Source organism: Lagopus leucura, unplaced genomic scaffold (genome assembly GCF_019238085.1).
Source record: "Lagopus leucura isolate 7727_CA_CO unplaced genomic scaffold, USGS_WTPT01 Super-Scaffold_100018, whole genome shotgun sequence".
NCBI lineage: Eukaryota > Metazoa > Chordata > Aves > Galliformes > Phasianidae > Lagopus > Lagopus leucura.
Genome location: NW_024962272.1, coordinates 6,679,922 through 6,701,488, shown reverse-complemented (window position 1 = coordinate 6,701,488; position 21,567 = coordinate 6,679,922). Strand labels below are relative to the sequence as shown.

General features: G+C 36.9%; 1 protein-coding gene across 2 annotated transcripts in view; it reads right to left on the bottom strand.

Annotated features, from left to right (window-relative positions):
* The window catches only part of FOCAD (focadhesin), a 91,543-nt gene that overhangs the window by 49,561 nt on the left and 20,415 nt on the right, over positions 1 to 21,567 (bottom strand). For both annotated transcript variants that reach the window (XM_042877483.1, XM_042877485.1), the window contains exons 8-16: positions 19,350 to 19,554; positions 18,615 to 18,821; positions 18,115 to 18,202; positions 16,733 to 16,929; positions 14,872 to 15,129; positions 4,274 to 4,378; positions 3,764 to 3,865; positions 3,144 to 3,274; positions 1,372 to 1,498 (exon numbers count right to left, since the gene is read on the bottom strand). In XM_042877483.1, coding sequence (XP_042733417.1) covers positions 1,372 to 1,498; positions 3,144 to 3,274; positions 3,764 to 3,865; positions 4,274 to 4,378; positions 14,872 to 15,129; positions 16,733 to 16,929; positions 18,115 to 18,202; positions 18,615 to 18,821; positions 19,350 to 19,554 — 1,420 coding nt within the window. The remainder of the gene's footprint in view (positions 1 to 1,371; positions 1,499 to 3,143; positions 3,275 to 3,763; positions 3,866 to 4,273; positions 4,379 to 14,871; positions 15,130 to 16,732; positions 16,930 to 18,114; positions 18,203 to 18,614; positions 18,822 to 19,349; positions 19,555 to 21,567) is intronic.

Sequence of the window (21,567 nt, the reverse complement as noted above, 5' to 3'; positions counted from 1 at the left end):
TGACTTCTACAGCTTGCAGATATTACCCAGAATAAAATCAAGAACCACGCACATCCCCTCATCAAGATCATTGATGAAGATGTTGAACAAGACCGGACCGAGCATCAACCCCTCAGAAACACTGCAATACAGTAGTTTTAAACTACATCCAGCTTTGCAATTACATCTGTATGTCAAACTCAGTCAATATAATTTGTTCTCACATAAGATTTCAGTTCGTTATATTCCTCTGCTATGCTGGTTTCTTTTTGATCAATAAAACAAAGAAATATGGATTGAAGGAACAAACAGAAACCACTTGCACAAAAATGCTGGAAGAGGGTTTAAAACAGTATGCTTAGCATTTTTATTCTTGAAATGGTTCTTAATACCTATTGTGTGAAACGTAACTATATTAAATAATAATGTCTATGGAACACTTGCCATTTCTGTATTGCTCTTGAACCACTGTTGTGATTGGACATGTACAGTGCGGTAATGACTGCATTCTTTTATTGGACCGCTTTCATTGTGGTAATCATTGCACTGGGTCAGGAAGCACACAAACTTAAGATCGCTGCTTGGCAGTGAACAAGTAATCACATACTCCTGTAGGGTACTATTAGTTCTGTGATTGCGATAGTTCACTAACTTAGACATAGCCTACATAGTCCACAGTTTGTTTAGAGGATGATTCTCAGCACATCTGCATCACCACATATGGATTATCACTGAAAAGGAGGAATCTTGGCTCCTAATTCAGGGATATCATAGGATCTTGACAGTTGGGTTGAGCTGGCAAGAAGTTTTCTAGTTCAACCTCCTTTTCAAGAAGAGTCACTATGAGATCAAATACAGTTGTTCAGGATATTATCCAATGCAACTTGAAAACCTCCAAGGATGGAGACAGTAACACATTCTGATGCTCACCCATCCTCATTACTAGTAATGAAGGTATTATTTTAAAATACAAATAATACAAGTGATTTCACTACAAGTGATTTGATACCCTACACCAGATGAACTGTGTGAATAAAAGACAAAAGGACAGCCCAGTAAGAAGATATGACAAATGATTTACATACTTTCCATCTAATCAAAATTATGTTCCACACAGCTGCTCTTCTTCAAATTTGAAGGAAAAATGCCTGAAAGAATGTTTCTGACACAAACTATCATGCTGATTAAATTCTAAACCAACCACCTTGCCTGCTGCAGTGAAAATTCATAGTAAAACAGTAAAACTTTTCACAGGAAAAGTCAAGTAATGTGGGGAGAGAAGAATTCTATGTAGCCGTATTTGTGAAAAAAAAAAATAAATTCAACTGAGGGAAAAGTAACATTATCCACAAGCAAAACATGCAAGACACTGATAAGGTAATTTGACTTTACCTCAGCCTCACAAAGTGCCTGAAGACCCTGTAAGACAATAGCAGCAGGTGAAGCTTGATCAGGTTTTGTGCATTCATTCAACACCTGGGAAATTGCAGCCAACATATCTGCTCCATGCTGGTATGGCCTACAGGAAAAAACACAAAGATATAGGGCAGTAGGGCAGTATTCACACATATAAACAACTGTACTCTGTACAGAAAAATTTACTAAGTATCAATTATATAAAAGTGATAACTAAAACAGACAAACTAGAATGCAAAGGAGAAAAATGGAATGAAGCAGTTGGGTATTTTAAAGGTGGAGTGATAGAGAAGTAGATCAGCAGGCACAGAGTTTGCAATGAAAAACCAAGTAGATAAGCTACGGAACTCTTTTTGTAAGAATGTTGTGTATTCTAAAAGATTACATTGATGGAATTGAGTGCACTCTCAGCAAGTTTGCAGATGACACCAAGCTGAGCAGTGCAGTTGATAAATGTGAGGGAAGGGAAGCTATCCAGAAGGACCGGTACAGGCTGGAGAAGTGAGCCCAAGTGAACCGAATGAGGTTCAACAAGGCCAAGTGCAGAGAGCTGCACTTGGGCCAGGGCAGTCCCAGGTACTTATACAGACTTGGAGAAGAAGTTCCTGAGAGCAGCCCTGTGGAGAAGGACTTGGGGGTCCTGGTGGACAAGAAGCTGGACGTGTGTGCTTGCAGCCCAGAAGGCCAACTGTGTTCTGGGCTGCATTAAAAAAGGGGTGGCCAGCAGGGAGAGGGAGATATTGTCCCCCTCTACTCAGCTCTTGTGAGGCCCCATCTGGAGGACTTGCATCCATGCCTGGGGCCCCAGCACAAGAAAGACATGGAGCTCTTGGAGCGGGTCCAAAGGAAGGCCACTAAGATGGTCACAGGGCTGGAGCACCTCTTCTATGAAAAAAGGTGGGAATTGGGACTGTTTGGCTTAGAAAAGGTAAGGCTCCAAGGAGACCTCACTGTGACCTTCCAATACGTGAAGGGAGAGTATAAACAGGAGGGGGAATGGTTGTTTACGAGAGTGGATAGTGATAGGACAAGGGGGAATGGTTTTAAAGTGAGACAGGGGAGGTTTAGGTTAGATATTAGGAGGAAGTTTTTCACACAGAGGTGGTGACGCACTGGAACAGGTTGCCCAAGAAGGTTGTGGATGCCCCATCCCTGGAGGCATTCAAGGCCAGGCTGGATGTGGCTCTGGGCAGCCTGGTCTGCTGGTTGGTGACTCTGCATGTAGCAGGGGGGTTGAAACTAAGTGATCATTGTGGTCCTTTTCAACCCAAGCCATTTTATAATTCTATAATTAATTACTGTGTTACACAGCCAGTACTAGATCTGAATAAAGACCCATAATTTGCGTGTGATGAAAAAAATACTTGTAGAAAAGTATTTAATCTTTCTTTGAACAGATCAAAAGACTTAGATATTTCTTCCAGTGGTGCATTACTCTTTTTTAAAATTTGGAATTGGTATGCTTTAGGTTTCTGTTCTGGATTAGTTGCAGGACCCTTGTTTTGTTTATAATGAAGATAGATCTTTTCCACTAACTTTAAAATTACTTATACATCCTTTTAAATCAATGATATGTAAGTAATTGAGATTAACAGTTTGTGAGTCAGTGTCTTGCACAACTAGAAAAATACTAGCCATAGCATTAGCCATAATTAGTCAAACAGATTAGCTAGAAATAATTATGCAGCTTATCTGAAAAAGTTTTCCCATACAAAGACATAAGATTGATAACAAACTCTTCTACTTACCTCTGTTTACAAATATCTCTTATACAGGCAGCTTTAGCAATCACTTTTTCCCATTGAGCATCCTTGTCAACTGACAAAGAGGGTACATCAGATGTTGCCAAGAACTTCTGTAATTCTGGGTAAATTCGATCCTAAAAGTAATTTAACATAAAAATTATCTTGGTGACAAGATTTTTGATTGCTAAGAGTTTTACTTGACTTCTAAATTCTACTTTTACTGCATACCATAGTTTGCTTTTCTTCATCAGAGTTCAATGCAGTAATGAGATCTTAGTAACTTTTGCAGATGCTATCTTTATTGCTGATTCATAAACAAAGAAGCAAGTTACTGCCTTTTTATTAAAGTCTTGTTTTTACCATGTTATGTTAAACAGAAACCCACCTCTCAAAAATCGTAATTTTCTTCTTGTTGAAATGAAAAGTAGCTTTCCTGAATTATGTATAACTGAAATTTTCACTAAAACATAATCAAAGGCATCACATTCACCATTTCAATTATATTGCTGAAAATGAGATTACTAGCGGAAGCAATGCTCCAAAACAAATTTCCTTTCCTGGTTAGAAGAAATGAAGTTTACAAATTGTAGTTATACCCAGAGACACTGCAAGAATTTTCTAACCTGTCTTTCCCACAAAGATGTCATCAGACGCAGAGTAACAGCTCTAAGCTTTGGTGTGCTCCCCAGCATGTGTATGGATCGTAAAATCTGAGCTACACAAACCTGGAAGAGATTTTGTTAACCAAAAGTTACTGGGTTGGCTTTTTCTTTTTAATGTCCAAGAAGGTTCACAAATCTACAAATCATTATTTGGACCAACTATCACAGTTATGTAACTGTCCAACAGCAATGTCAGAAAGAAGCTGGAAACCAATGAATTAAAGAACATCTTTTTAGGCTATCTAAAAACAATAATGGTATGCTACAGACAAAAAAGCATATCATACTTTTCACCTTACTCAAATGGCATATTCCATCCAAAATATTACAAAGTAATGCCTATGCTTGCAAGTCAGTTATTATTTTAAGCAAGCTATGGATTTCTCAGCCTAAATCACTTCTTTTTTTTGGTAAATAAATGATTGCTTATTGATGCAGTTTTCATTTGACTCAAAGAACTTTCATTCTGACCTTGTGTACACCAAGTGAAGGCAAAGTATACAATATATCCCTGTAAAGTGCAGGCTCCAAAGGTCTTCCCAATATAAATATCAGAACAGGGATAAGACTTGGGACCTACAATAAAACAAAAGAAGAAAGTAACTTCAGAATTAGGTTGCCAACTGGTAATTGTCTTACATACAAGAGAATGACTTTGTAAGACTATATTAAGAACTCCCACCTTTCTGCATTATTTTGCTTTCTGGTAATAATAAAAACAAAGAAAAATTTCACAGTTTAATTTTTTAGTTCTTGTAACTTATTCCTTCTGTGTAATCATCTTAGAAGTACACTGTTATGTACGTTCAGCTGTAACTAATGCAATAATCTAGAATGCTAATGAATGTCTCACATTTGCAAGAAAAACAGGTAAAAATGAATGCCATTATGATCTGGATCCAAATATGTAGAGAATATTTTTAAAGACTCTCATAATTAGCAAATATTAATTGGCTCAAAGTTGGAAAAGGGAATTACAGAAATATTAGTAATATCTGTAAGCCCTAACTTATCAATTTGTTACGTGAATCTTCTTAATGTGTAAATTTCTAAAGGAATCCCTTAATCACCATGCAATATTATTTGAACGTACCATATCACAAAGAAATACAAATGCTGCAGGTTTCATTACAGCATATACTGTAGTGATGCCATACCATGTTCTCTTTTGGAAGTGTAATGATTATTTACACAAACCAATCTATGAAGAATTCATTCCATATGGGAAATTAAAATTCAACAGAAAACTCAGCTACTTTAAACTGCATGTTTACAGCTATTCATATGTCCTCTACTTCTTGAAATTGAGAGTATTAATAGCAAGAAGTTTCCCATTTCCTCTTAAATTTCCACAGTAAATTTACCCTCATGTAAAAAAAAAGTGGTTCAATTAAGTTTTGTCTTACACATCACATTTGTTACATTTATGAAAACAATAGATTGCAAATCTGCACAGATGCTTTCATAAGAATTTAGGCTAGAACTGTATGTTTCAAAATCCAGTGTATTCTGAAATACTTATGGTAATTTTCAGGGTTTCTTAGATAATTAAGTGAAGAATACTTGTTATCTCCCCTTATGTATCTTACAGTACATACCAATACATGTATAAGAGGCAGTAGCAGAGAATAGCATATCTGAATATGCAAAACTGTAAGAGACAGATTGACCTTTTTAGCTCAAGCATCTCTAATTTCCAATAGGGTTTTCTGTTTTTGTTTACTCTCCCTAAAACCTGAATCTATAACAAACATCTTTATTACTTTATAGTTAATAGTAAAACAGATGGCCCCAAAAAACACTGTCACCCAAAGCATGTGATTTTATACTGTACTCTGCAGTAGTTTGCCTCAGCATAAATGTTTCTAACCAGCATTCTTAAGCAACATTCTCCTGGTTAACTTAATATCCTTGCCTCAGCAGATCACAGCAGCCAAACGCATTGGTAGGCACAGATAAATTTATTTCCAAACTACTATTAACACTGAAGTGACACCAGCTACCAAACAATTCAAGGCAGATGACGAGACAGATAGAATTCTTTCCATTTAAGTGACCGTACACCTAATTTTCACCTGAACAGCTGCTGGCTTTTTGCAAGTTTCTCTGAAATCAATTTGCCTTTCTCTGACCAAAAAACTATCTCATTTAGAATAAACAATTAGACAGAAAAATGGGCAAAGGTATAAAGAGAAGTAACAAACTTCTGAGAATAACACACTCTCTGAGAAGCAACATATATCACAGCTCTTTGATTTTCTCATATGACAAGTAAATATCCTCTAAATCCCTGCTTTCAGATCTATTACGCCAACAGCCTCTATCTTCACTCACTTACATATGAGACAAAATACTCTCATTTGTTAACAGGACTGTGACTGTTTGGTGATCTGATTTTTTAAAAATTATCTTCTTTTTCTTTTTATAGGACAATTTTTCTTCAAAAAATGGGGATAGAAGACAACAATTTTTCTCCCTTTCAGTTCCTTCACACTTTCTTGCATTCAATGGAAGGGGAACTATCCCTTATAACAGCCCTTCTGTCAATACAACAAAATACTCCAGAAAATATTAAACAATGCTCTGTCCAAGATTTTTTCAAATATATCAGTAATGCTATCTCCATTTTACATACTAAAAACAGAGTATCACTTATTAACTCATGCCTCACATACTTTGGCTTAACTCCTATCTTGGAGGCAGTTTTGAGTCAATTTTGACATTAAGAGAGCATTACAGGCAACTCAGAAAAAGTGAACCAAAAAGGCACAAATTATGTCACTGCAAAGTATTCCATGTTTTATTTCTGGAACATGTAGGGCTGAACTTTAGTAAGGAGGCAGCACCAGTTCAGTTCTCCAGCAGGCAAGACAGTGCAGTGACTAGGCTTTCATCAGCATTCAGCACACTGGTATTTCTTGCTCCAGGTCACAGGACAAAAATATGGAACAATACAAACACCTGTAAAACTGGTTCATTCATTTCAGTGCACAACTGAAGATAAATTTTTAATAATAAAGGCTGTAAAAATATCCTTCTCAAAAAACAGAAGCACTTTTTAAGAAGATGCATGCTAGGTTTTGAAACATTACGTGTACTCCACCAGGATCTTAACCAGTCAGCTGTGACAATGAACAATCTGTCCATAAGATCAGACAACAACACAGTATTTCCCTAACAGATGCTGTCTGAAGATAACGTAATCAGACTTCCAACAATATGGCCAGGTACCGCACGAGCAAGCCCAAACCATTTCAACACATTCTTAAACACAGTCTCCTTCTGAATAAAAATGTAAATGAAATAATGCATCCTTAGATTGACTTTCCTACATTGTTTCATTCCAGCCATTGAAAGACCACGAAAGAATAAACATCCTTTAGAATGTCATTAATAATCTTAATCAAACTTGTGTTACTATTCACACCAGTAACCTGTCAGTGAGAAGATTTAATTTCTTCTCCTGAAGTACAGTGGGTAAGCACATACTGTAATTTTGTTGTTTTTGCACAAGAAAATTCATCTGATTATATATTAAGTATTTAATAAACAGCATGTGTCAGTGCAGCCTTTGCAGTGATTTAGTTTAAAACAATCTAAAAGCGAACATACTACTTTTAATTCACCAAGCTTTTAAAAAGATTTTTGGACTTTCTTCCAGTATTTCAGAGCATGACTCCAAAATGAATCAGCTAGAAACAGATTTAATACAACTGCTCATCATAATCACAGAATCACCTGGGTTGAAAAGGACTACAATGATCATCTAGTTTCAACCCCCCTGCCATAACCAGTCGCCAACCACCAGACCAGGCTGCCCAGAGCCTCATCATGCATCACAAAAAGGATTCCACGCCACTACTTAGTGAGGAAGGAGGAGATACATATACAGATGTCCTCTGTAGGCTTCATAGAAAGAGAAAGGTAAAACAGAAACAAGGCATAACTGGAATAATGTCTGTAAAAGAAGTTATATACTATTTTAAGCCTAGATCTGTTTCTGAAATGCTCCATTAATTTATTCCTAAGATTATGGACTCCATATAAAAACAATATCCAGTAGGGAAATGGAGATTCTGTTTGTGAACTCTGCTATGTAGCAGTGAACCCGTTCGCGAAAACAACGGATAAGGTTCTAAATACACATTTTCCTTTTCTGATTCCATTTTGTCTTGAAACACAATTTTTCTAATTTTGCAATCACTTCTGGCTTTTCCATTCAGTATTCATAGCTATCAACACTAATCATCTCAGCCACAAAACAGAATATCACTAGCAGCAGTATTACAGATTACACTGACCACTTAAAAAAGATAAAAACCACCAACAAGAAAAGCAACACACAGTTATTTTTATATTATGACCCTCTCTGTGATGCCTTTGCACTTTTATATATCCCACTGTAGCGCAGGAGGTATTCCACAGGTTGTCTGCAAAGCTCACACTTTTTTTATTCTGTCCTGTAAACACTTCATTTACCTTCTGCAATCTTAAACTCTGAGGTCTGTTTGTCTAAGTTTTTTTGATCATGAATTAAAGATGTGGAATTCATAGTGTATCTGTATTTACTTGACTAGCCCTTCTTTACATTTCACATGTTTGCACTGAAACTGGATGCTCAAGTGTTAATACCAAATGAACAGATTCAAGTTAATAAAGGTGGCTGTTTAACTTTGATTAACAGCTTATCTCTTCATCTTACTTCTTACCTCTGACTCTCCTGCTATTCAGAATGGCCAAATTACTATGCTTCATGTTACCTTTCACAGTATCCCTTGGCAAGTGCCCAAGAAAAGGAAAACTCAAAACTCTTCACTATTTTGTTGTGATTAGCTTTTCTCTTAATACTAAAGCATTCTAAGCACTCTTCTACCACTTACTTTCCCCATTCCTTACAAACCATCATTTATTTATACGGATGGAATAAAATAGAAAGAAATATAGCAGTTCCTGAAGCACTCTTCTGACATGTACTGACAGTTGTCACCACACAGTCCTTGCATTTTCCTTTATCAGAATATCAATTATTCCCTCTATGCATGAGTTTAGCTGTCTCCCATTAAATACTTCAACTGTGAGAAAAATTCCTCCTGTCTTAGGAGACCGCTACACCTACAAGAAACAACATAACCTTTTCATTGCAGTGCAGTATAGCAGTAACTCTGTGGACTCATTGAGCAAAAACAGAACTAAAATAACTTTGTCAGGGTCATGACAGATACCAGGTAATCCCAAATTGAACTAAGCCAGACCATAGCTTCTGCTTTTAAAAGCATTAAGATCCTTTAAAACATTATATATATACATATACACACATATATGTATACATATATTTAGAATGTGGTATTGCTGCAGATAGTGCTAACTCCAGAAAGTGCAGCTAAGGAGACCCAAATATTAGTAAGGACTGAGAAGGGAAACACCTTCTCTCTGACTTACCAAATATTTTCCAGCAAAGCAGCAGCTATATTGCTAATTATTCTGATTGCTTTATATAGTACTACTAAAAAAAATCTGAAAACTTAACCTATTTTTCAGTAAGGTATTTCTAAGACCAGAGCTCATCACTTGCAGTCCCTGACAACAAATGAAATGTGACGTGGTTAGAGGCAATCAACAAACGATGGCTTAAGTTTTGCATTTTAAACAATTTCTAATTCATATGGACTTCTGCTGATTATTAAGGAAACAAAAAAATATGATGAAGTTTCAACTATCCCTTATAATTGCATCTGGGCAGAAGTTGTTTTTTCCATTGCCAGGAAGGACTTTTTCACCACTATGAAAGGCCTCTTAGTTCTGATGTAGACAGATCACCACAGCTTGAAAGAATCACAGAATCCTGAGAGTTGGAAAAAACCTTTAAAGGTCATCCAACCCAATCCCCCTGCAGTGAACAGGGACATCCACAGCTCAATCAGGTTGGTCAGAGCCTGGTCCAGCCTTGCTCTGACTACCTCCAGGAACAAGGCATCCACTTTATCACTAGGCAACTTGTTCCAGTGCCTCACTGTCTTCACTGTAAAAGTCTTTTTCCTTATACCCAATCTAAATCTCCACTCTTTCAGTTTGAAACCATATACCCTTCCCTACCACAGCATATCCTGCTAAAGAGCCTCTCCCCTTCTTTCTCAGAGAGCCCCCTGTAGATATTGAAAGTCTGCTTTCAGGTCTTCCTGGGGTCTTCTCTTCTCCAGACTGAACAGCCCCAGCTCTGTCAGCTTGTCCTCATAGGGGAAGCGTTCCATCCCTTGGATCATTTTTGCAGCCCTTCTTTGGACATGCCCCAACAGGTCAACAGGTCGCCCCTGTGCTGAGAACTCCAGGTAAAGTCTCACTAGTGCAGAGCAGAGGGGCAGGGTCTCCTCCCTTAAATCTGCTGACCACACTTCTTTTGATGTGACCCGGGATACAGATGGCTTTCAGGGCTGTGAGGGCATGGTGCTGGCTCATGTCCAGCTTGCCATCCACCAGTACCTTGCAAGTCCTTCTCAGCAGGCTTGCACTCTATTCTTACATCCCCTCACTTATACTGACTGTGGGGGTTGCCACTACCCACGTGGCAACTTTGCACTTGTATTTATTGAATCCCATGAAGTTCCACTTGAGGACACTTCTTGAGTCTGAATGGCTGAAGTGAAAGAAGGCTAAGAAGGCAAGACTTCATTGCTCTCTAAAATGACCTGAAAGGAGTTATCAGAAAGGAGGGTCAATCTCTTTTCTTAGATGGCAAGCGATAAAATGTGAGGAAACAGCTTCAAGATGCATCAGGGAAGTTCAGAAATTGGATGTTAGGAGAATAATCACAGAGAAGGTTGTCAAGCACTAGAACAGGCTGCTCAGGGAAGCAGTGGAGCACCCCTCCCTGAAGGAATTTCACAGTTGTGTGGATATGGCATGAAGGGATGTAGTTTAGTGATGGGACTTGGTAGAGATCAAGTTCATGGTTAGACTCAGTACAGAAGTTTTTTTCCAACCTAAATGATTCTATGGTCCTGTTCCATACTCCATACTGGAGTACAGTGAAAGGCCACAAATATTAAGAAACTGGAATATCCTTCACACACAGAAAGGCTGAGAAAGCTTGGACAAGTAGTAGCCTAGGGAACTAAGGGCTGAAAGCAGATGATATCAATGTACATGAATTCCTAAAAGAAGGATGCAATGAAAATGGAGCGAGGTCTATTTTAATGGTGCACAATGACAGGACAAGAAGCAACAGGCACAAACTGAAATGCAGGATGCTCTGTCTGAACAACAAGAAACAGTTTTTTTTCCCTGCGAGGCTAACTGAGCACTGATACAGGTTGCCTAGAGAAGTTGTGAAGATTCCATGCATTTGAATACTCAAATGACATACTGACACAGCCGTGGGCAAGCTGTACTACGTGACTCTGCTTGAAGAGGTTTGTTGGACCAGATGATGTCCAGGGTCCCTTCTGACTTCAAGCATTCTGTGATTCTGTAATCTACAAAGGCTTCTTATAGCTGTGAACTGGATGACTCAGACAAAACTACATCCTCCACAAAACTAACCTGCACTTCTAATGACATAATTTAAACCTGCCACCACAGAAAATCCATTCTTAATATTCTAACTCACAACATGCAAAGCCACCTGTTAAGTCCTGAGGATTTCTACTTGATTGAAAATAATTAAGCAACAACTCAGTGAATAAGCTTGACACCATCCTCATTCAGAAAATACTGGCATGCTATTCTACCTAGTGACCAGAAGCAACACTACTGTCCTTTGGGAAACTGCACTCTTTGAATAAGTTACTTGGAATTTTACCACTTTAAAAAACTCCATGCATATTTCTTCCTGTCATAGACAGAGCCTTTGTGATCCAGAATGTCTTGCTACAAGTTTTTAAATAAGATGTAGAATTGGTATTTTCATTTAAATAGAGAGGCCAAAAACAAAAAAACAAACAAACAAAAACCTATGACAAATTAAAAGGAAGTCAATCATTACACAGAACAGCAAAAACGAGCTTCAGGTATGTGCTGTCTGCGAAAAAAATCTTTAGCTCTAAGAACAATGCTATAAAATACTGATGTGCTTGTGTCCTTTGTAATTACCCCCTTTTTTTTTCTTGTTTTTTAATTATTCTGTTTTATGTTACTGAGCTGTCCTCTGGAATGAAAAAGTACAGGGCTACAACAGAAGGATTTTACATCTGTACTTTTATCGAAAGATTCCATCCCTATGAAAGAAAGTAGCAATCGTTATAAGAAAGAATCATGAAATGGAGAAAGGAGGGGAGGAAGGGAGGAAGAAAGGAAGGAAGGAAGAAGGGAAGAAAGAAGGGAAAGAGGGAGGGAGAGAAGGAAGGAGGGAGGGAAAAAAACCCCAAAACAATAAACAACTTCATTTAGTATGTTTCTGCCTGGTACTTAACTTTGAGGAGTGAGGCCTACCTTGCAGCAAGCGTCTTATATCCACTTCAGACCTGTAACCCAGGGCAGCTCTTCTACACATGATTTAAGGAGTATACCACGCACACAAACAAATATTTCCAAAGTAAAACTATCTAAGAGCTAGGTCCCATTCCTATTTTGAATTGGAAGCATTAATTATGCAGTCTTGCAGGCTTCTTGAAGAGTTCAGCAAATATCAATACTGAGATTCAGGCTTTGTACAACAGTATTTTGAATCTGCATCCATCTTTATATTCACTAAGATGAAATACTACCTTGCTAGCATTAGCTTAATAACAGCAGTATGTACAGGACAAAACAGGAACTCCAAAATACAATAAAATGAAGGAAGCTAAACATCTCGCTAATTAACTCACATACTACACTTGTATACTAAAACAGCAGATTAGCCAATAACCCTTTTCAATATAATGGATGGCTACTTGTGGTTGGAAGTGTCACAACTGTGTTGGAGTTACTAGTATGCAATTTTAACTTTACCTCTTGCTAATACGCTGCATCCATTGTTTACTTTCAAACCAAAAAGAAAAGTCAATGCTATAGCTACAGACACCACAACAAAACATTTTAGAACATAAACCTACATAAACCTTCCTTTTTAATTAGTCCCTTTAAATGATCGTGTCTGTTTCTCCAAGCTGCAGAAGGAAATGCCATGAGTTAAACGTATTTGGAGGTTACTCACTACTCGGAAACCCAGCTACACTGCAGAACAATACATCCAAAGGCTTTTAGTTGGTTTAGCTAGGATTTAAATACAATTTATTTATTTTTTTTCTCCCCACCACAGTGGTGATCTTACAGCTCATGTAAATAAATACATTCCACACATTCTTCTATTCCCACATAATGCTTACAGTTCTGGTGAGTAATTCCACAGCAAAAGCCTGCAATTTTTTCCAGACTGAAAACCAGACCTTTTAATCTGTTAGTATGTGTCTGTATTGGAGCCAAAATTACTTTTCAAATAGGATCTAATAATAATAATAAAAAAAAACATAAAATCCTCAGCCTTTAATGTTACTGAATTTCAAGGGTCATGACACAAAAAACTATTAATTAACTTGTAAGCCCTGAAATAAGATAATTAGTGCCACCAAGATTAATTACAACACAGAAGTAGTATAATGCTATAAATTTGATACAAGTTAAAAAATGCAAAAAAGTTCAAACAATGGTAGAAAAAAAAATGAAGAAATCACATGCTCCCAAATCTGTTTCAATCCTGTTGCAGATGAAACACACCCATACAAGAAAACAACAAAATGAAGGAGAGCTTGACAGAGAATTTACAAGGCATATTTAAGAAAGCTATCAGTGAGCAACCCAAAGAAGGTGAAGCTTCAAGTTAAAGGCATCAAGTTAAAAAGACATCTCCAGCTTAGGAATTACAGGTATCTCCAAAAGCACTGCATAGTGATTCTGTTTTAGCACAGCAGTTCAGTAGATGTTCAATAGCAAGCACATCCCAGACCTGCAGTTCTTGGTGCTCTAAGGCATTAAGTGCATACTCATAAGCTGTAATTTTTTGCAACTTTTGTGCTACGGAAGTGTGAAAGCTATTTGAAAAAGAAAGCAATTAGAAAACTTAAGCAAATAAAACTTTTCCTTATGATATATCTGACACTCAAAACATCACTTCTCCCTTGCCCACATTTTTTTTTCATTTTACAAGATGATTATTTCTGTTTGGTGATTTCTAATCTACCTATTTATCTACACTAAAAAGCCATATGTCTGCATTTACCTAAGTTATGCACAAACATAAGCATACTGCATAAATCTGACTAGGATTCAATAGTGAATGAGACTAAGACTGTATTGACTACGTAATACAACAAACATCACAAGTGACTTGGTGGTCCTCCTGTAACTTATAGGATGAAGATCCTTCAAAAGCCAGAAACAGTTCAGACTTTCTTCAACTTGTCGGTGTCTTATTCCATCCTTATGAGGTAATATCACTAAGCAAAGCAGTTTTTTTTCCTTATAATGCCCATGTTACTGCACACCGCAAAAAATTCTACAAGTTGAAAAGCCAGACAAAGACTAGGAGTGGTCTGGTGAGCTGTGTGTGTCAAGTACACAGTGTGAACATACGTATGTTAAGTGCATGGCTGAAGATACACATGTATATGTACGTGTATTGCCAGGGTAGTGTGCTTGGTTGGAAGGCAGTCCGTACCAGCAACTGTAATTGAGCTGCAGCCACATGGGCTCTTATGTCCAGATGCCAGCAACTGGGGAGATGGATTCAGAAGTCAGCTGTGTGTGCCTGAGAGTCTGAGACCTGCTGCTAGAAACAGACACACTACACATACATACACAATGTGCATGTATTCCTTATTAGCTGACAGCCAGTGTGCTCAGCAGGAAAGGGGAGCAAAATAAAGCCACTAGTGCTGCTGAAGTTCATGAGAGTGCACAGCGTGTCTGCATTACATACATACAGCCACAGATATGTGATGTACACACGTGCCTTCTGTGTGTAGCTACTGGGAGTGCATGCTCAATTTCATGACCAGTTGGACCTGAGAGCAGGAAGCTGTGGCAGACTTGAACCTCTTGAGGTAGGGAATCCACCCCAATTCCTGCAAGAAAATACAATAATACTAAGTTTTTACCTGAGAACAATCAGCTTTGGCTACCTCTGTAGTAGTCTGCAGTACATCACGAAGACAGTCTCCCTTTTCTTGGATCAATAGATAAGCAAGTAGCAGAAAAACATGGGTAGGGACTTGAGTTGTAACAGGCAGCAATGACCTCACTGAAGATAACCAGTCAGTAACTGCTGACTTTTCTTTCATGAGCTCTAAAATCTTCCAAGTAGTGTATAATGAACAATAAGAGCTGGTTATGGGGAATAGGAGTTCACAGGACATCTGAAAACAAATGAAACATACAATTTTCAAATGAACAAGTAAAATATCACGAAAGAGCAAATAAAAAATAGTAAGTTATTCAGTTCTATCATCTGAAACAAATCTTTTACTGAGGATCCCAATGCAATAAGTGTAATTAATAAGTCACAATACATTTATTTACAATCCTTTACATTAATTCTTGAATTTAGGATGATTGAATGCGTTACTACTCTACTGAAGAATTTCCCCTTTATATGGAATCCATCACTCCTGTTTCTGTAGGTAACTGCAATGCTGTGTCCTCATGAAAATGTACACAATAAAACTGGAGTACATTAAAAGCTTATGTTCCTCACCATTACACGTACATTATATAAATATTTAAATATTTTAAGGAAATTCTCATGCTTTTCACTGCACTCACTAAAAAACCATACTTTATGTTAATCTTACTCTGCACTTATTTTTGCTGTAACTGTTTCATTTCTCAGAATTCATGTTCTACAGTTGTCATCATGGGAGATTAAGTTTAGAAGAAGAAAAGCAGTAAAACACAAGTGAGAATTTCTCCTGACTCGGGCTATTTAATTTACTTATATGTATATATAAAGACATATATATACATATAGTACACACATTAAAAAAGGCTATTTATATAGAGAAATATATGTATGTTATATATTAAATTGCATATATAAAATGATAAATATAAAGCTCCTGCAGAATAATCTGTCTTAATTATATAGAATGCATGTGTTCAAAGTTCTTCATTAAAAGAAATCCAAGACAAAGCATCTTTTTCCTTATAATTCTGCTTCCTTAGAAAACACAAAGTTTTCAGAAATCTTGATTATTATCAAGACAATAACTGGCATGTAGTAATTAGATGAAGAACAGTTATTTAAAAAGCAAGTCTTCAAGTATTTGAAAAGAAATCTCCAAATTTAAATTTGAAATAGAATTCAGACCCCAGTGGGACAGGCTCACACACCTTTAAATTACCAAGGAAAACAAGATTATTCTGAGTGGCAACCAGTTCTCTGTAAAACTGCAGAGCTTCATTTAAATGATGCTCTTCTTCACTACTGGGAAGCACAATGCCGCCACACATCGGATAGCTTTGTGATATAGCATTTAATTTAAAGATAAATTAATACATTTCTTGGGCACTACAATTACTGTATGTGAAAAACAGCAGAAGTAAATAGACGGAGAACATTAGCACACATTAAAAAAAAGCCGGGATAACTAGCTAGTAAGGAAAGGAATACAGCTACACAGAATAAACAAAATAAGTATACATAATGTGGTTTTCTACTAATTCCTGTTACTAATGAATGCTAAATTACTGAACTACTAAATGAATACTTCAGGTGAATTGTTTATGTGGTCTCTAAAAGGAACGCAAGACGTCATTCAGTTATACCAGTAGTTGAATGTTACGCAATATACACATTGTAGAGTATTTCCATAAAACAGTATTACATAAACAAACTTGTAGATATAAAGTTTTTTCCCAGTCAGCTAGACATAAGGCAGCAAAGTGTTAGATGTACCCCCTATAAGTACCACAAAATAAAAACAAATGAAAAACAACAACGAAAGAAACTCAGAATATTACCAATTCCTTTTGATTCTTTACATCTTCCTTCTTTAATATTTCCAAAAGATCTGTAGCCAGTTGCTGCCTAGTAGTTCCAGAATCACCCTCCTGTAAGCAGTCTCCAACTGACGAAGAAGATAAGATTTGTAGCAGAGGCATCACCAAAACAAGGGCTGTGGTTGAAATGTTTTCTGAAGAGGAAAGGAGCTTGTAGGCTATTGAAGATAGTGGGGACAAAAAGACAATCAGCTTGGGAAAAAAGAACTAATATTGTTTGTATTTTTGCATGATACAAACATTTCTAGGAAACAGGCTGGTCAAACAAAGTTGCACTTCCAAGAATTACACAGTGCATAGTAATGCCGCCTATTCATTTCCATGGAAACTACAACAGATACAGAGAACACAATAACACTATTTGATGGAGCAAATCCTCAGCTACAAAACTGTTCCAATACAAAAATTTTTCCACACAGTCGCCACTGTTAGCTCTGCATTTTCACCAGCAATGAACAAAAGCCTGCATGCCACGCTTTTACAAATCTGCACCAACAGAGGTGACCCACAGCTGCTGTTGAAAGGCACCACCCACTGCCTCACTGCGCTCACACCCATGGTTTGGTCTCCATAAACATCCAGCAAGTACTGATGGATGTCAAGATATACCATTTTTTTTGCATTGAAAAATTCAATTCCACCCCTTTCCTCCATACACACTTCCATGTCAGATGCAATTTTGTTCAATTTCTATTTTGACTGTCTTTCTGTCACACAACAACAAAACGTAATGGAATATTGTTGGGAAGGTTCACTCTCTTCACTCTCTACTGCGATCTAACATCCACTACTGTGTTGTGAAAATGTAATAATAAAGGAGGCAATACTTTTGGAGAATCCCTTTTATTTTCGGTAGAACGTTCTACTTAGAGACTCTGCTCCTCTGTTCTTTATTGTACAGCACTTAATGGCTGCACAAAATTCAATAATGGAATGTAGTGTAGTCCCTCACTTTTACTGTAATAACTCAATTAATCAAAACTGTTAGTCAAAAGCTCAGACAAACATTAAGAAGATAAACAGGCCTACTTTCTTAAGATCTATCAAAATAAACCATTCAGAATGTATTACTCTCCACTGAAAATATCCTCTTATTGACTTAAAAATGAAACAAACAAGCTTCAATAAAAAGGGATAGAATACAGTATTCATGGAAAAAGTCAATGTAGTGGAAAAAATTGAGCCATCAGATCATATTTTAGTTTTCAAATCAAGGGAAAATCCTGTTTATATAAAATATTTCACATTTCAACCTAAATGCAGGGGAGTGCAGGGCCTATTCTCACAAAACAAAAATAAATGCAATCTTAAGAGCATGGATTCTTCTTTCAGAACAACCTTACCTAGACTCAAGATAGACTTCTGTTGACTTTCTGGCGTTTGCAGCAGCAAAAGTGCTAGTCCAATTACACACTGTTCCACTGGAAACACCTATAGGGAAAAAATGAAAAAGGTTCAAGTTATCTTTGTTTTTCAAGGGACAAACAAGAAAAGCAACCATAATTTTCTAAGGAGTTTCTTATTGCCTTTTAATGAATGCAGTGATACAGAACATGCAATTAATAATAAAAATAGCACACAGTGAGGATTTTAAGTAACTACAAACACAATACTCAGTTTAAACCAACACATATATTTAAAGGTTAGCTTATATACACAGCATCAGTTCGCTTTTTTTTCCTTCAGAAGGTTTCTAACAAATAAAAAAAAAAAAATCAGCTTTCCAAACAATACTGGTCACTCAAAGATGAATGCCATATATAAAAGTCTTAAAATCCTGCCTTTAGCATGACAGCCTTTAAGTTTAACATGACTATTTCCTTCCACAAAAATCAACTCTTACCTCTTGTAAGAGCTCAAAGTTGTCCTCTATTATGGAGATCAGAGATGAACATTCTCCTGTTACATTTAAACACACTTCACAGAAGCTTATCAGTTGCAGACAAAATTGGGATAATTGAACTTTCCAAAACACAGGAAAGCGCAACAAGCTGAGGAATAGCTCTTGAAGAAAAAACAAGGCTTCTGTAACTTGTGGCAAGTCTTTAACCTGTAGAGAGGTAGTTGAAAAACACATCCCAGTTTAATTGTCCTTCCTTATTTATGGAGAATTCCTTCAAGTTTAAAATTAGTTTTATTAGTCTACAGTCTTTTCATTGCAGTTATTATTAAAGCTTCAGAGAACAAAATTCAGGAATCTTTAATAAAACTTATCCACAACATCAACAGATGAACTTAAGAATTTAAGGTCCTAAAGTGACTGATAAGAAAAATCCCTTTTTCTTCAAATGCAGCAGAAAATTAACTCAGTTCTTGAGGTCCTACCAGCCAAATAAATTGTATGGGGATTTCATACAGCAAGGAAATATTATTTTTACAGAAATATTCTTCAATCAGATATTTCTACGTTACTCTATAACGTAACTAAGATTTTAACATACATCTAAAAAGAAATGGTTGTAGTATTTACCACCATGCAGAATCAGGTATACAGAAAATGGAAGATAGTGCTGTATTCGTTCACTTGAAAGGCAGTAACAGCACTGTCCTTGCTGTTGGGGTCTGGCAACAAATTTACCTGAAGATGTGGAATCAAATCACACAGGAGCTGAAGAATATGATGCTCCAGAACACAAGGTGCTTCTTTATGCTTTGGACCACGTGGCTGAAGTAAAATCCTAAGCAAGCCCATTCGCAGTTCAGCATATTCCCGTAACTGAGATGGTTCACAGTACAGGTATCTTAGAAATGGAGCCATTATAGCAACACATGAACTCTGTGCCCTGCAGTTAAAAAAAAAAAAAAGTTTGCCAAGAGTACTTCTTACCATAAACTGAATGAATTCCAAGGAAAACCCAAGTAAGGTGACATTCCCTGGGTCTGCAGTAATTCACAGGATACAATTAACAGAAAGGCGTTAAGAAAGACATTACTAGCTCTCACAAAACAAAACAAAGAAAAAACCCCACGATTTACTATCACAAAGTACTATCTATCATGAGATCTAATCTAACAACCACACAATGAAACGCATTTGTAAGAGACTAAGTATTCACTCAGGAATATGATTTGATATATACTTGAACATTAAGATACTCTTCATTTTATTCTACTTTTCCTGAATTCAAGAAAGTTACTTTCTGTGGTGAATAATATGAGAGTCTACTGCACCATAATGAAACAGTACTTGGAAAACGTTATTCAGAATTATCCTTTTTTAATTATTAAATCTGATTTCAACTAAAAACAGCTATCTGTTCCTTCTCAGTTATTAGAATCATAGAATGGTTTGGGTTGGAAGGATCCTAAAAGATCATCTAGTTCCAACTCCACCGCCATAGGTGGGGATACCTCCCTCTAGATTGTGTTGCTCCAAGTCCCATCCAGCCTGGGCAACAATCCCAAACAATTACAGGAAACAACAGCTAGTTTAACCAATGCAGCTTCCTGGCAAAAAATTCTTTCAGTTTGACCATGTTAGGATTGCCAGTTGATCCTGACATTAGTAGACTAGTCAAGTAAGTCTATTATTAGACTCGTCAAATAAGACTAATTACCACGACCTTTAATAAAGTCATCCATTGTCTCCCTGTCAGAAATTTGGTGAAATACACCTGGGTAAGTGGATTCTATAGGGGATGGAAAACAAGCTAGACATTTAGGTTCAAAGTGTAATGATCAGTGATGCAAAGTGCATCATCAGGCTGTCAAGTGATAGTGTTCCACAGGAATAATTAGTGGGTTCAGTGTTCCTTAGTCTTCATTAATGATTTGGTGATAAGATGGAGTACACTCTGCAAATTTACTTCTGATATCAACCAGGAGAGAGCATTCAAGGCACTGGTAAGCACATTTTTTCAAAGGAACCTGGATAATTTGGAGAAGCAGACTGACAGGAACCTTTAGCAACTGAACATGGCTTGGTGCATGGCCTTGCATCTGTATGCTTTCCTTTAGCAGGAGATTGACTTGATGATCCAAGTACCCTCCAACCCCTACAGTTCTGTGATTCTATAATGGTCAATACATTAGCAAATATTCTGAAAATCAATGTTAGGGATGAGTTACAAACAAGACTGCTTTGATAGAGCTTGAGCGCAACTTAGAAGAAATCTACGTCAACATATTATCAGTCTGGAATTCCAGTCCACAGACATTTTTGCACCAAAAGTGGTAAGAAAGTTTAAGGTGTTGAATTTGAAACACACCAGCAAAAAAACACAGTCAGACCTCTGTTGAGACTCTTTGTGAGTCTCAGATTTAGTAGCCGAGTGGAAAGACAAGTCTGCAAATAATATTTAAAAAATACTCCGATTATTTAAATTGGACTTTTACATGAATGTCTCTCTGTTGATCATATAGCTTACATCTACTAGAATTTTAAGATCAATAAACTTATTTACGTTAGCATAATACAGAAGTCAGTTTCACTATAATATTACTCTGATCTGTTTACACGAGTCTTCCAGAGAAGACTTCGACAACTTCGACACAAGAGAAAGGAGATTCTTTTTATCTGAAATGCATACGGTTGCAAAAACATTTAAAACATTTGCCTGCCAGGCAGCTCCTCTGTTTGGTATCTTACACCAAAGTTTTACTGGAGAAGTTCCTTGGAGATAAGCATGAAAGAATGTTGAAACTGTTGGCAGATTAGATATCTATTTCTTGTTAAATGTATGACTATGCCATTGATTTTCCTTTTTTTAAATCCTCTTTCCTATGAGATATAGCTTCCTGTGCTTATCTTACACCATCCATGTTTAGCATAGATCAGTTACACACATGATATATTA